This window comes from Numida meleagris, chromosome 6 (assembly GCF_002078875.1).
Source record: "Numida meleagris isolate 19003 breed g44 Domestic line chromosome 6, NumMel1.0, whole genome shotgun sequence".
Lineage (NCBI taxonomy): Eukaryota > Metazoa > Chordata > Aves > Galliformes > Numididae > Numida > Numida meleagris.
Genome location: NC_034414.1, coordinates 23420436 through 23437117, shown reverse-complemented (window position 1 = coordinate 23437117; position 16682 = coordinate 23420436). Strand labels below are relative to the sequence as shown.

Here is a 16682-nt window from a genome sequence, read left to right as displayed (position 1 = left end):
TGTTGTGGAATGTCTACACCTCTTGTGCCTGTCAGGCCCTGACAGATCTCAGGCACTATCACATGCTTACCCAGACTCCAGTTGAGCACGTGCTGGGGAGCAATTGGTTTGGAGCACATGATGACTCAGTAGCCAGAGCCTCTGCCTCCTGTTCTTTTCACTTCCCTGCTGCCATTAGATTCTAATCCACCCAGCATAAAGGGGGAGAGAGCAGACATTTATGCTAACAGTGTAGCAGTTCTGGAGAAGGGGAAGAGATGCATATATGTTACCAGAGCTGGTTTTCCCAGGAATTATTGATGGGAAGGTGAATTATAAGTGCTGTGTATGTTTTTGTGGGGTTTGTTTTTTCTTTGTTTTGTGTGGGTGTGTCGGGGGGAATGGAGCTGCAATTGCTTTAGGAAATTAACCTTCTTCCTCATTTCTCATATCCCAGGCTTTCCTTCAATTCTAGTGTCATAAAGCAAAGAACTCCATGCAACTTCTGAGTAATTTAAAACAGCAAATTTCTACCCATGACAGAATAGGAAGCAAGCTCCATGTGGTCTGAAGTAGTCTTGCAGAAATCTTTTTGTACCTCATGCTGTTCCTACTACAACTTGCTCATGGCAGCAATCCTTTAGGAGATTTGTAACAAATGAAGAGGGCTCTGGACACATCCATCATACAATTAGCTATGTTATAGGATTTGCAGCTTCATAAATTAGTAATAGAAATCTTTCTCTGCTTGGAGTTCCATGACCAAATTGCGTTTTGATGATAATTTGTAAGTTTTCCAATTAGCAGGTTAAAGAAATACAAACTGTGTGTGCTTTTGGCCAAATTAAACTAGAATGAAATCATTTCAGTTCCCAAACATCTACCTTTTACTTTTCTTCTCAGTAAAATAATGAAATAAATGTTCTGCCTTCCTACAGCTGCCATTTGTTAAATCTTCATCCTAGCACCTTCATGCTTTCTTCTGTACTTTCTGATCTCCTTTGAAGTAGTCTTCTAATGTCTACCACCAACCTAGTTTGCTATCCTTCTACAAAACTTTTTCATACTCTCCTGTGCAAAAACCTACAAAATGGCTAAGCTACTACCTGGGTCACTACCTACTGAGCTAGTCATTATTTACTTTGCTCTCTTATTTACTTGCCTCTGCATTTTCTGGGCTTCTGCTTTCTGTTTTGAGGCAGGAAATGCTTTTCTGTTGTCTTTGTACAGCATCAAATAGCTAATAAGTAGCTACTAAGTACTGTTGTATCCTGAATAAGAATAAAACCTAGTGTTAAAAGCTAGAAGAGAATTTTTTATTTATTGATTATCAGAAAAAAAATTCATTTAAGACATATATTAAAATAATATGCAGTTGGAATAATTTCACTTCCTAGCTACGTTCTGTAATCATTAAAGTTGGAAAAGACCTCTAAAATCATGTAGTCCAACTGTCAGTCCATCCCCACCATGCCCTCTAAATGGTGTCCCCAAATGCCACATCTACACATTTCTTAAAAAACTCCAGAGGCAGTGAGTCTACCACCTCCCTGAGCAGCCTGTTCCAAGACTTGACCACTTTTCTGGAAAATAATTTTTTCCTAATATCCAACTGGAACCTCCTTGGCTTGAGGCCATTGTCTTTCATCATATTACTAGTTACCTGGGAAAATAGGTCCACCCTCCTCTCTCACCACAACTTCCTTTCAGGTAGTTGTAAAGAACAATAACATCTCCTCTGAGCATCCTCTTCTCCAAACAGAACAGTCCCAGTTCCCTCAGCCACTCCTCATAAGACTTGTGCTCCTGACCAGCTTTGTTGCCTCTCTCTAGACAAGCTTCAGGACCTCAATGTGCATCTTGTAACAAGGGGCCTAAATCTCAAGGTGCGGCCTCACTAGTGCCAAGTACAGTGGGAAAGTTCCCTTGAAATTGCTGAATTCAAAGTATGCGTGAAATACCTGAAATCAAAGAAGCGTGGATTCTACAAGAGTGGTTTTATCTAGTTAGAGTGACAGAGGAGTGCCATCCTGTTGTGTGTGTTCTTTTTTAAAAAAAAATTTTCATCTTGCATTTCAGTAGCTCTGACTTCAGCTTTTCATCACTCATGATGGAGGAGAGAGAGTTTAGCACTTAAGGAGAAAGTGTGTTAGAATAAGTCTTTGAAATAATACTTCCGCCATTCTGAAATCAAATCAGTTGAAGATATAAACATTTTAGGAGAATCTAATGTATATGGTTGAATGCACAGGATACAAGCTCCAGCAGAAATCTATGAGTATAACTAGAAAAAGCTGTCAGAATTTTTCTCCCTCAAAGCTGATGAGTTCATATAGTTCACATTCTGTTTATTTGATATTCACATTTTTATATGGGCAACATATTAATTGAATATTAAAAAGTAGTATTAGCTTTTGGAGTTCCCTAATTTGTTCAGGTTTCATGTTGGAAATGTATCTTTTAGTGCCTATTTGGCATCACGTTTTCCTTTTATACCATTTGTTCTTTCATTGAGATAAAAGCCAAACTGTGGATAAGCAGACTTCAGTAACGGAGCTCATAAATTCCTCGCTGACGAACTATATAAAGATGCTGTGCATTCCTCAGTCAGGACCTAAGTGGCTTCTTGCAATTACAAGCTTAATCATTCCTTGATCCAAAAGCTATTGAGCTACTCAATCTTATCATTCCTTGCCTACTTCAGCAGCTGAGACTGTAAATTCCTGTAATATGAGCAACAGGCGAGGAATAGTTTCACTAACCAGTCACCTCTCTCTCTATGCACTCATCACACTTGCTGTAAAATGGGAACAATAATGTTTAACTTGCTTTGAACCTTGAGTTAAAAAAAAAAATTAAAATAGGCCTATGTAAATTGTTACTGATTTTTGAATTCCTGTAGCACACAGGAGTTCATTATTGTGGACCAGTATTTTAACAATGAGCAGTACTTTACTGCGCTAGGTTCTTAAAAATGTAAAACAATGAGTTGTTCCGATTAAAATTGCAGCTCTTTGTTATGCAATATTGTATATTATTATGGAATGACAAAAGTCTAGCTGTATTTATATTCTGTATTTATATGTATTTATAGCCAAAGTATTTTTAGAACTTTGATAAAATTTCCTAATCCAAGCTTCAAAATCTGGACTCCTCAACCTATAAAATCGATTCTTTTTCAGAGAAGGTGAGTAATGCCAAAATTCTCTTTTTCCTGATTTAGTAATGCACACATTTCCCATTAACTTCAACTTATCTACTACATTTGGAGTTAAAAGTTCAGCTGTTTCCTTATACATAACGTTAGGGAAATGGTTTTTTTTTTAACCTTTGTAAGTTTTCACAACAATGAAAAAAAAAACCTAAACTTTCCAAAAGGCCAGCATTTGAACAGAAATCAACTATGAAGTGTTTAAGACATACAGAAAGGAACATAATGCTTCTGCAGTGGAACTCTGCAAAAAGTTATATTTGATAGTTTGCTCTGACAGATCTTCTGAATGCCGTTGCTCTAGGGAAGTATGTCAATTTGCTGGAAAGTGCCACCATTTCTTTTGGTGTTGCATGAAGAAGTGGGACTGAGCCTCATCCTGACGTGTTTCAGCTAGACAATTTAAAGTAAAAGAACATCATTTGTTAAGTCCACTTCACTTTTTTAATTCGTTTATCTGTTTATACATGTTGAAATGCTTATTAGAACAGCAAATATAGCCAGAATATCCTTGATTATTCTCTGGCATGAAGCATTTTCCCTTACCTGTGTGTGAGATGCCCTAATTTCAGTAATAAAGGCTAAAGATCTCTTAGGTTTCATCAGTAGTCTAACTTAATGATATATGAAAGACAGAAATCATGACTTGCCCAAGTATGAACTGCTAGGTGCTTATCCAGACCTCTTGAGATTATGCTTGATATCATCCTGTCTTGAACTGTATAAACAACATGAAATAGAATACCAAAGGGATTAATGTCTCTTGGGAGAAAGATAAAATCCTCCCAAGAAGTTATGAGGCATGTGACTCTTTCTGTCTCAGTCAGAGTGGGTAATAAGAGCTTTTCCTCCCCTGCTGTGATAATCACAGCGTTTGGGCTGCTTTGTTCGCAAGAGCTGCGGAGGAGTGGTGATGTTAGACACCTGTTAGATTTCTTTCCTCTGGAAAGTAAACTGGAACAGAATTTATCTTCGCAGTTAGCTAGCAAAGGTGGGCATCTTCGCAGTCAGAGAAGTTGCCTCCCATCCCCAGAGGCTGAAAATGATAATTTATAGACACAATGCCTAGAGGATCACACTCGAATTTTGCTTAACCTGCCATATTCCTTTTTGCTAGCATTACCTGCATTACCTATCACAAACATTAGATGTTTTAATGAATCTCAAAAATCAAGTGGCTTTAAGAGTAGAATAGCATCCTTCTGCTTTTTTTTTTTTTTTTGCTGTTGCTCAACCTTTACAGCATATGTTTTTAAGGTTTCCTCTATAGTTACAATGTCTGGTATATATTTCTTTTTGTATAAGTTTCTACTTCCATCTGATTTCAGAAATTGCATCTTGAAGAATATCAAATGATGTTATAAAGATAAAATTGAGGTACTGGCGACACTGCTGCCGCTTTAGAGTTGTTGTATTGAGGGAACATAAAGAGTTGTCTTGAAATTAATCATGCTTTAGAGTTTAGCATTTCTTAATGAGAGATACAGGTTAGGTTTGTGCTCTGTCTCTCTGGCAGTGGCTAATTTCATATATTCTGTCCAAAATGAAAGTTCTTAACAACTGTAAGCTCATTTGTTGTGGTGAGCACAACAGATTTTCCCACTGACCAGTCTGAGACTGATGCCTGTGCAATCCTTTGCAAAGTACAAAGGCCTACATTAATATGTATTAACAGTTATTATTGGCTAATTCTGAAAACTGGGTTATTAAAAAAGCATGCATCTTGTACTGTACATTCCAAGTCATAGTGGTGCTGAGTATACTGGTATCAATGAAATGAGTACCTTGCTCTAAAAGAGAAGAGTCCTAGATTTAGCTCATGTTTTTCCACCCCTACTGTTGGATATGTGCATACTTATCAAGTGATCGTAACTTCAGCTTTTGACATCTTTTTTTCCCAGATTTAGTTGTGAAAACAAAACACTTCTGAGATCTCTCTCTACTCACACTGGAGCTGAACTGTCCCTGCCTCTGCTCCCCAGGCTCTCTTCCTCCTTCTTAGACAGACAGATTAATTGTACCTTACCCTATACATTCCCTTCTTTCCTACCTACATGGGCAGTTTCTGAATGATTCCTTATTTCTCAATTTTGAATTAGAAATGTCCTAAATCTGAATTTTTTTTCCTGATGTTTTTCTAGTGGGGTAGGACTTATACTGGACTCTATTCTGAACTTGGCTTTCTGAAAATGGCTAGTTATCTTCTGTCTCAACAGAAGATGATGGAGGGTGAATGAAAGGGAATATGCATATATTCTTTAAAGTACGTCTCCTTTTTTCCTAGAGCTCTGCTGACACTGGCTGGAAGAACTAGAAAGAGTAAGCTCTGAGCCAGGTGCCATTTACTTTCGTTTTCACAAAGATTTCACTACAAATAACATCAATGTTTGCCAATTACACTTCCTGGAAAGTATCCAAATAAAAAAAAAAAAAAAAAGAAACTGGGAGACTTTTATACTGCCCAGTTGCTCAGGAGAGAGACTACAAGTTTTTTTCACAGCCTAAGGGTTACTGGGAGAAGAGAGAAATGAAAGGAAACTGAGTATTAAATCTCTATTCTCTCCTTGTCCAAAGTCTTTGGAGACCATTCTGTGACTGAGGGTTGCCAAACTAGTTACCGATTTCTCTACAAGAAAATGTCTTATGTTTATAGCTTTATAAAACATCATCTCTTTTTCCTCTCTCTTTTATTTTTTTTCCCTAAGATATCTCATTTTTTTTTTCTGGCATACAAAAGCTACTCAGAATTTTCTCTTTCAAGTGGTTCTCGGCCTTCGTTTGTCAGTCATGATTCTTACCTGTTTTCTTTGCAGGCTCCGGCATCTTCACTTTCTGATGAAGCTCCCAGTTGAATCTAGAATCTAGAAAGCAGAGTCTGAGCTAAACAAAAACAAGAGTGCAGGGCTTTTGAGACACCCAAAAGAAACACTCGGTGGAAGCCCCCATCCTGCTCCTCCCCCTCAAATCTCCACTGTTGTCAACTACAGCATTTTATCAATAGCAGGGCACACTTGACAGGCTACATCAGCCAGGATAAATATAGCCAAGTTCCAGGAGCCAGAGAGCTCAAACCACCTAAGGCTGGCTACCGCTGATCTGTTAGTGCAAACCGAGCACGATCTGATGTTGCACACACTTCCCATACATATCACATTAAAAATTCCTACACTGCCATGTTTATAGTGCAGGATCTGGTAGTTACTTATTGCAAGTATATTGCTACTTGCATTCTTGCTACTTTGTTATAGCTGGGTCAGAACCTAATAGCCTTTGGTAGAGCTTTTTTCTTTATCTATTCTTCTCTACTGAAGACTGTAGAACTAAATGCAAACTTCCTTGAAAGACCTTTTTCAGACATTTATACTTCACTAACATTTGCAGTCACAACTAGAAAGTGTGACGTTACTTAAATAGTTTCAGTCCTCTCTCCTCATCTACCCACTTGATCTGCAGCATGCGATACTTGAAAATTTAGCATTTTTTCTTTTTTTAAAGCACCATTTCAAAAGTGGCTGCAGGGTTCTATTACGTACTTCTAGAAGTTTTAATTCTGCTCAAAACAAAACAAAAAAACACAGATCAGGGGAAATCTCACCAGGATATTGTTCTCACATTGCCATTTCATGCTTCAGTTGTTACTTCTTATTTATTCATTCATCTAGCAAAACAGCAACCATAGACAAACATCCCCTACCATCTTGGTGTGTCCATTCTATGTCACTTCAGTCTGTCTCATTTTTAATTTTTCATAGGAACTCTGTACGCCAAGTATTTAGCACATTTTAGCTGCCACTAGTACTGAAAAAAATCTTTTTTTAAACAATGTGGTTTTCAGTTTTTACACTTGCACTAACTTGTAAAAATATCTTTCTGAAGGTTCTCAGCTTTTGGCAGGAAGCTCAGAACAGACAATTGTGCATATAGCACATCTTTCAATGTATTTCATATGTGCTCTTCATGTCAGACTCTCTGGGTAGGCTGATAGGACAAACAAGAAAAAGCAGAAAATGACTGCTGCTATTCCTATCTTGATTTTGGGCCAAATACTTCCTCCCCTTCCCCTGAAGGAATTTTTCTACATATAAGTAAGGAAGATGGGCAGGATGTGACCTGTGTGCTTTTTCCATTGCTTCTGTTTCTAACAGAGCAGAAATTATCATGATACATTTTGACATACTATCCTGTGCCTGAGGCACTCCAGTGGGAATCAGGAGATCTAGGCTATCAGCTTTGGCTTGAAGTCTTTCAAGGGACTTGGGTCCCCCAGTATGAAAAATCTGTCATTCAACTGGTGAAGATCATTGTTCTTTCCTTTTATATTTCTCCCTATTAGAAAACTGGCATTAAACCTTTCTTCTCACCAGAGCTGATCCCCAGCATGCTATTGGAGTAGCATCAAAATCCCTTCTGGAAAGAGGCCTGCCAGACACTGGAGGCCATGAGAGGCAGAACTAACGTGAACTGGCAGAAGGAGAAAGAAAAAAGCGATGCAGATTATCCAAAGATGGACTGTGATCAGAGCCACGTTTTTTTCTCAGCTAATTTACCTCTCTAGTATGTCCTTGAGTTAACGTTTACAAGGGAAATTAGCTGTCACTTCTGCCAAACTTAAAACACGAACCTCCTGTAGTTGCCTTCAGAGTATGCTTAACTTTCTCAGGAATCACTTTGACTCAATAAGTTAGTTTCACTATTTCATCCTTTCTCAATCACATATTAGGAAATAATTATTTTTATTGAAAGTCTGTATGTTGTGTTGTAAAGTAGTTGTGTTGATAAAATACATAGTATGCTGAAGTGTTTTCTTCAATCTGCATTCAAGAGATTGTTCAAGTTATCAATATTTTTTTAGTTAGCACTGGAAGCCTTTATTAACATGAACTAAAATAGCCTAAGTGGAAATAAACCTATTTGCATGGGTTTAAAGGAAATGTGTACTTCTTTTAAATGCAGACATCTAGTATTTACCATATTCTGTAGGACCGTGTCTGTGAGTGTTCAGTAAGAGGTACTCTAAAACAAGAACTAAGAGGCTTAGAGTAATTCAATGTGGGGTAATTCACATCTAACACAGATCTCATCCTGAGTGATAATAGATATTGGCCATAAGATCATCTTGGCTATTTCTCTTAAGTTCTTGGAGGTCTCAGTAGTATTGAGTCACCTCAATACTAATTTATTTCTAAAATGACATAATTAAGGCCTTGGACTTGATGTTTTCCAATATTGATTCCTCTGTTGCAACATGCATTGTAGAAATATGAATTCCATTTTGAGTCTGAATTTTCTAACTTTTGAATATCCTCTTGTCTGGGAGAATGCAGTTGCCATTCAATGTCTGAATGTCAGCTATTTTCTAAGCTTTTGTTACAGCACCCCTAATCTTTTATAACAAACTTACAGCTGTGCAAAACACTTTTGAACCTGACATTAGATACAGAAACCTTTTCCTTCTTTTCCTGCTTTCTTATTGTGAGATATTTGTCTGCAAAACTCTCAGGCATATGTCTGATGATAGTGGGCATAGAAGAGATCATGTCTATCACTGTCAGTGATGGCAGGTTCCTACTTCCTCTAGGGCAGTTGGGAGTTAATCCTGACACCACATGGCTGGCAGATGAACTGCGTTTGTATGTTTCTGTGGAAGTTTATGCGGTGGTCAAAGCTGTGTTTCCTTTCAAAAGACTTCATTAGACTGAATTCTAAGGTGTGTGTTATTTGTGTGTAGTATCCCAGAAGCTGTCTGTGAGCTGTTGTTCCCTAGGGAAATGGAAAGAAGTTTATGCTAATCTGAAAAATAAAATGTGATTGGATGTTAGGTCACTACCAAATATATAACTAGATAATGTAGCATTCCTGCTGTGTATTAGAAAGGAATGCTAGGCAATGGACTATGTTGGACTATGTTAGGCAGTGTTTCTTTATTAACGCTGGGAGTGGCAAGGTTTCATCCTAGTGGTGGTCATGTAAATAGGTTTATACTGTTTTGTGCTCTTTCCTCTTATTTATCACAGATACATAGAAACTTTTTAGACTTAAAATGCTATGGACGCTCGTAAGCTCTTGGGAACCATTTCCCAATGCTTTTCATGTTTCACTAATTATATACATGTGTATATATGTGTTTAAGTAAATGTTTGTTATTTGATGTTATTGTAGCATTTTCCTTTTCATCAGTGAATTTTCCACCTACAAAAACACCTGACATTTTATTTCCTTTGGATCTTTTTGCTCGGGATTTCACTTTTTTTTTTTTTCATTATTCCAGATCTTTCTTACTATAAATTTGTTTCTTTTGCTTTTGTAAACATTTAGTGATATAGATTTAATTCAGCAAACTATAGAAGGACATAAATACTTTTAAATGTGGTCTTAATTCTGAATATTTGTGTGCTCAAAACTGACATATTTAATTTGAATAGTGCTGGTTATTCTCCGTAGACACTTCTCAGGATTCAAAATCAAGTTTAATTTTGGGAGGATATGAGTTACTTCTTCCCCAGGTTGAAGGAAGGCTGTAGAATTAGTTCATCTGATATGGGGAAATAGTCCTATTCCGCAGTTACAAATTTGCAATTTTTGCGATTTAGACGATATTATTTAAAATAGTGACAGCTTGTCCAAGGCAGGGCAAAATAAATGTTTTCTCTGAAATTACACTTGCAGTTACCAGGTGGCAGCATTGTAGTGATAATAATTTTTTCTAGCATTTTCTACATTATATTAATTTGTTTAGGTAACCACTTTTAATAACAAAACTGCAATGCAAATGAAATATCTGGTAGCGGTGTCTACGCAAGTCCAAAATAGATCCATTCGTGTGGTAGATTGTGAAGAGTTATTGGTGCACCACAAAACTGGACGATCTTTTAGAAAGTGCATTAAGTTTCCTCCTGTATTTAAGCAAAATTGGTGTATGAGCTTAACGAAGCAGCATATAATAAATGTCTTTGGAACTTTGCTATAAAAATGAATGAGAGGGAAAATTATGTCGTTCTTTGTCAAAGGAATTCTCTTACAAGTCTTAAAGTATTGTTCCCTGCCTCAGACTGTGACTTTCCTCATGCATTTCCAAATCAGGTTTAAAAATTACAGTAGTAAATGGCCTGCAGTGACAGACCATATGATTTATCTTCCTGATTTTTAGTAGTGGCAGCACAAAACACTCAAAAATTTGTTATTTATAGACAAACTTAGCAGCACATCCTTCTAGTAGAACTACCTAATGTCCCATTAAAAGATTAGGTTTTTAGATGGCTAGAACTTTGCCCATATTTAGCTATTCAGGCAGTAAATACATATATTGACTATCTACTTGGGGATTTTTCTGCTTTTAGTTTCTGTAATTTCAATTATTTCTCGCCTCTCTTTCTGTTTATTTGTCTCTCTGCCACTTAGTTTTGTGAAAATACCACCTCAGTGATCCAGCAGCTTCTTAGAACAAGGTAGATATAATTAACTTGCAGCTCCAGTAGCTGCAGATCTGTAGGGACAGCTGAATTGTCTGTATGCAGAGCACAGGTCCAACATGATCTACTCACTGAAGTGCTATAGCCCATGAAGCCATGCAGTGTTTCCTTTCTGCTTTGGAAATGCAGAGCTCTGAGGTGCACTGTGCAAAGGAGCTTGACCTCCCTGGTGGAACTGGAGTCCTCAAGGCTTTGCTAGGTCAGGGTAATGCTGACCCTGCTTGTCTGAGCTTGCTTCTGCCCAACCACTTTATGTCTCATGTTTTGAATCTTTCTGGACATTTAGTAGCTTTCATTTCAGGGATGTACTTTTGACTGGCTTTATGCTACTCAATATGGAACTGATTTGCTCCATATTCTGAACTGTAGAAAAAAAGTGCAGTTTACACATGCTAAGATTCTTAGATCATCCTCTGAAAGTGTTTTGACTGTATCAGTGGTGGTCCAGATAGGGTTTGGCAGGATTTTGTCTGCATTGCCTTTGGACTGTTGTGGTTCTTGAGCTGAATCCACACGAACTAAGAGGAAACAAGTAGGTATATCTTGTGATCCAGATAACATTTCTCTTCAGCACTTGAATGAAGGGGAAAGAATTGGACCTTCAGAAAAGGAAGGGGACAGACCACCTAGGGTGGGACAAGGAAATAAAAACAGGTGATGGACAGGTGTGGGTAGGGAGAAGAAATATGAGTTTTGAGATTGTGGGAGGGGGTTGAAATAGATCTCAAAAGACAGGAATATTGAATGGTAGTACAACTGAGTGCAAACTGGAGGTAGGAGAACTGGGAGTCAGTAGGCAATGAGACTGAAACTGTAAGAGGATGTGGGATGGCAAACCTATAAATATCTGAGCAAATACAAGGGCTGATCTGAAAATTATGCCTCCTATTTTATTATTTTGGCCCACAGTGTAGGAGATAGATGTTAGTGGTATGGCAGTAGGGATTGAAACTTCCATCCAATATTCTGTCATATTTTGTTGTCATACAACAGATGGCAGCAGAGGGGCAGTCTGAAAAAAATAGCTTCTGACATGAAAGTGTATATGAAGCAAAGGTGTGGAATTGAATTGTGGAAAAAATTTCACCCATTGACATTCATTGATGCTGCCAAATAGTTAGGGAGACCAAACAATGGATATGAGCGCAGTGAGGTGCTGGGAGTTTGTTTCAGCAGTGGTGACAGTGAAACGAAGGACAAGCCACTTTCCCAACAGCCATGCACAACTGTCACACAATGAAATGAAGAGTGTCTTGTTGAGTTCATCTCTGCAAATTGTTGGATTACAACCAGAGAACTGTGTACAGAGCTGAATATCAGCTTTAATGCGTTGGAAACAATGGTGGCAGCACTGTAATAGCACAAAGTTTGCACCAGGTGGTTCAATGAATGCTCACATAGGAACAGAAAGAACAGCATATGAAAGTTTGTCAGGACCTATTGAACCAATGTGAGGCTGAGAGTGACAGTTCCCTGGATCACATCATTACCAGTCAGGAGACATGGTTGTCACCACTAGGAGCCAGAGTCAAGATGGCAGTCCTTCAAGTGGTAACATGTGAATTCCCCATCAAAGAAAATGTTCAAGACATGGCCCTCAGTGGTTGAAGTGATGTGCACTGTCTTTTGGGATAGGAGAAGGATAACTTTTCTGGATTTCCTGGAACCTGGACAAACCATCAATTCTGACCACTACATCAGGATGCTGACTAATCTGAAGGCTCACACTAGTCAGGCAAGAGAATAAGACAGCTCTTCTCTTGCAGTATGGTAACACCAGGCCCCATACCAGTTTCAAGACCATGGAGCAAATTGCTAATCTTGACTGGGCTGTCCTACCACACCCAATGTATAATCCAAATTTGACAGCTTCTGACTTCCATACGTTCAGGCTGATGAAAGGTGAACTACATGAGCAACATTTTCCTAGCAACAAAGTGGTCATAGCAGCTGTGAAACAGTGGGTCACCTCCACTGCTGCAGATATTTATGAAGGTGATGAGCAGGCACTTGTTCATTGCTGGCAAAAATGTATAGCTAATGGTGGTAACTGCTGAAAAACTGTATTTTGTAGCTGAGAATTTGCTCTACTGAATAGTGCTATTGTGCTTTTTATATCTGTTGTAGTTTCCATTGAAGTAAATAGGAGGCATTAATTTTGGAGTAGCTTACACATATTGGAATTGAGAACCATTTGCATAAAGAGAAGATGACTGTGGCACGTGTGTGAAAAGTTGACCTGAGAGGAAGAAATCAGACTAGATGGACATTAAAATAAAACAACTAATAAGTATTGACGTGTCCTGTGGCTGGGTCTGAAGAAGGAGACAGCCTAGAAGAAGAGGTGGGAGTGGATAACTGAGTATGGCTGAGAAAGGAACAGGATACAATGTTGTAGGTCCAAAAAAGTGGAAGAGGGCATGTCTAAAGAAGAATTCTAGAATTTTATTTCTAACTGCAAGTGCTCAAAATTCAGAAAATCAGTGAGTTAAACCTAAACAACCCAAACTAATTTGTATACACAAATGGCCAGCTCAGCATCCAAACATTCTTTGCTTTGCATAAGGCAGAGGCGTCAGGGTACTCTGCACAAAGGCTCTGGTGGTCAAAGGGCTTCTCATAGTTTGAACACTACAGCTCTGCTACTGGGGAGTTGAAACAAATGCTCAGAGGGAGCCCTTAAAGCACAGAAACTGCATTCCTTCCTACCACAAAGCCGCTTCCCCAATCCTTTGCATAACCTTGGTCTCCTCAGCACCTCCTCCCACCCTTCCTTCTGCTCTACCACCTCCTGCTAAAGCTTATCTGCTCTACCACATCCTCATTCTTCTCCTGTCCATAGACTGGTTTTCTCATTCTCACGTAGCGCGTTGGCTCCCCAGTAGTAAAAAGTAACACTGTGGGGAAGTGAAGGCATAAAGAAGGGGGATGTGGCTGTAATAATGGAGGGAGTGGAAAGAGACAGAATGGAAAGATAATTGCCCTGAGAAACTTGATCTAGTAGGTCTGCTTTGGATAGGGGCTTGGATGAGGTCACCTCCAGAGAACCCTTCCAAAACAAGTTTCTCTGTGCTTCTCTGTGGTGATCTGAGATGCTGTGCAGGAAATAAATGGGGCTAGAGCAGACATAGACCAGTTATGAGAAAGAATATAAAGAATATCTGCAGCCTACTGCTGTTTCAGTCTTCTTTGGAAGAAGTTCACATTTCCCAGCTAGTGGAATTGTACTCTAATCAGTTGAGCTATATACGGACCTCCCTAATACCACAGGCTCAACTGAACCAACTGAATTGAAACATGCAAATTCAGTGGGGAGGAAGGATGAAACTTTGTGCTAGCTATGCTACAATTGCCTCAAAGAGTAATGTTCTTTGTCCATAAGATTAGTACATTCATTAGAGTATTTTTTGTTTATTATAAGCTTTACAATTTTAGTGTTTTATTTATATGGATGGCTGGAGAACCTCTCCTGTGATAAAAGGTTGAGGGAGTTGGGATTGTTTAGCTTGGGGAAGAGAAGGCTCAGGAGAGACCTCATTGTGATCTTCCTGCACTTGAAAGGAGCTCACAAGGAGGAGGGGCACCAACTTTTTACGCAGGTAGATAGTGATTAGGAGAAGGGGGAATTGATTTAAACTGAAAGAAGGGAGGTTTAAGTCAGATACTGGGAAGAAATTCTTCACTCAGAGAGTAGTGAGGCACTGGAACAGAATGGGATTCATGAGGAGCGGGTACTGTTCTGGGCTTTGTTAAAGAAAAGTATTGATTAATTATATTGTTTTGTATGATGAACTCTCTGCTATGAATTTACAATATGTGATGGGAGTACAAGCAAAATTAGAGGAGTAGAGTAAATAAACTGAACTGAATTGTCATGTGATAGATATACTTACTATGCTGTTGGCACTCTAGTATGAATTAAGCTTGATTATGAAGTGACTTTTGTTGTGCAGAGATTTGAATGAGTGGACAAAAACCTAGAACAAAATGGCAGAAAGAAAAAGATAAAAGGATAAAAGTAGAAAAAATTAGCTGGGGCAGGGAGGTTTACTGAGGGGAAAAAAATCTGGAAGGTACAAGAGCACAAACCCTGTTGAAATACAAAATTATAAGTACAGATTATAATACTGTGGCAGCATATGAATCTGAAAGTGAGGCTATGGAGATTAAAGGCAGTGAAGGAGAAGGTAATAAAATATTAAATGTATTAGGATTTGCATATATATGTATTTTTCAGGAAATTTTTGAGATGTGATAAATCAGGTGGGAAATAAATAATAACACCCTTAACTGCAGTTCTCCCTGAGTAGCAGCACAGAACTAGACATATCTAAAATTATCTTACACTGCATAGAGCTAAAAAAGATAGCTCTCTGTGTATTATTGTAAGCAGATTATCCCTTTGTACAACCATTGCAATTTTTCTATATTCTTGAATATCTTGAAGGGGAGCCTAAAATATTTTATAGGGCTCAGTGTTTTGAATTTAGCTCAGTAATGATTTTCTGAATAATATTGTTTCACAAGAATGGATTAGGAACTAGCCAGCAGCTAATAAAGGTGATAGATTTATTTAAAGGAGGCTGCGAAGATCATGTGTTAGTTGAATATCCAACTACAGTTTCTGTAGTTTGAATGCTTGTTTTGAAAGAAGATTTGATGATTTCTAACAGCAGTGGACTGCAAAATGTTCCAATAAATTTGTAAAAATCATAGGTCATCTGTACAGATTGATCTGATTTATTTGTATTTTTCCAGTACCTCTTCTTGTCTGTCAATTTGCCTCTTTCAGAGAAAAATGGTATGCTTGCTTCTCTGCAATTTTCCCAAACAAATGATTCTGTCACATTTATTTTTGGTATTTTTCTCTAGAATAGCCACAGAGCTTGCTTATATGCACAACTAAATGTGCTAATCAGCTTGATTAGACAGCCTGCTATCCAGACCAGTTTGATTGGATGAGAAACAAAGGGTACTGTGGTGGAGAAACATCATCATTTGGTCTCCTTCACAGCTGCTACACATGATTATTCAGACTCTTTATGCCACAGATGAAAAACCTAACCAGAAACAGATGGGGATTAAATATTTTTAGAAACAGTATTGCAAAGTATTAGCAAGAGGAAGAGAAAAAGTTTGCAACTTTGGAGACTAACGAATTCTTTAACCTGCTTGCTAAAGTATATTCAATATAGTATGTATAAATGTTGTAATTCTTTCTTGTGGACAGAACCAATGTAAAATGAAAATTTTTCAATTCAAGCACATGCTGCTCTAAAACAATATTTTAGAGTTATGTACAGAACACAAATCACTCGTTTAAAGTTTCTTATCTTTTCTGACTGTTTTAATTTTGTGTAATTTATTCATCACATAATTGTTTTCTATGTGAGACTCTAGAAAAACAGTAAACTTGGATTCTTGGATCTAAGGCTTTTTGACAAGCTTGAAATGCATTTAGTGACATCCTAAACATCTTCACAATTAGCTTATTAGTTAGGTCTTTTCAGTCATCGCAGTTTTCCTGCAAGAGGAAATGATTCTTCTGTGAATTACAGTGTCAGAAATGATCGGTTCTGCTTCTCAGCTGTGTTTTTGATAAGGACACGTCTATGAAGAGAAGAATTAATCCTTTAGTTTTCTAGAATATCAAATCTACAATTCTGATAAGGGTAAATAATGTCTTTTATCTCTTTCTAATCGCAGGTCAGCAATGCAAAGTTGTCATATGCACCAAGCAGAAAGGTCCTGATTTTCTAGCTCAGGATGAAGAAAACCCAAATATGTCAGTGTTGAATACTGCTGTAGTCCTCTGAGAGCTACTTTCAGTGTCTTGAGCTTCCATCCTAGAATTACAATATGGATGCAGATTGAGTTTATCCAAGTCTTAGTTAGTGAGTATTTCATTATGTCCTGTGGGAAGTAAATTGCTACAGTATGATTTTAGAAACAAAATCTTTTCTTAAATTGTTTCATAGCTTTTGAACCTATCAAACCCCAGCTGGTTATAAAATATTTGATGA

At 37.9% G+C, this 16682-nt stretch overlaps 1 protein-coding gene across 1 annotated transcript in view; it reads right to left on the bottom strand.

Annotated features, from left to right (window-relative positions):
- MYBPC3 (myosin binding protein C, cardiac) overlaps positions 1–6047 on the bottom strand; it is a 67794-nt gene extending 61747 nt beyond the window's left edge. The window contains exon 1 of the mRNA XM_021401421.1: positions 5989–6047. Within this exon, the coding sequence (XP_021257096.1) occupies positions 5989–6013 (25 nt within the window). The 5' untranslated portion in view covers positions 6014–6047. The remainder of the gene's footprint in view (positions 1–5988) is intronic.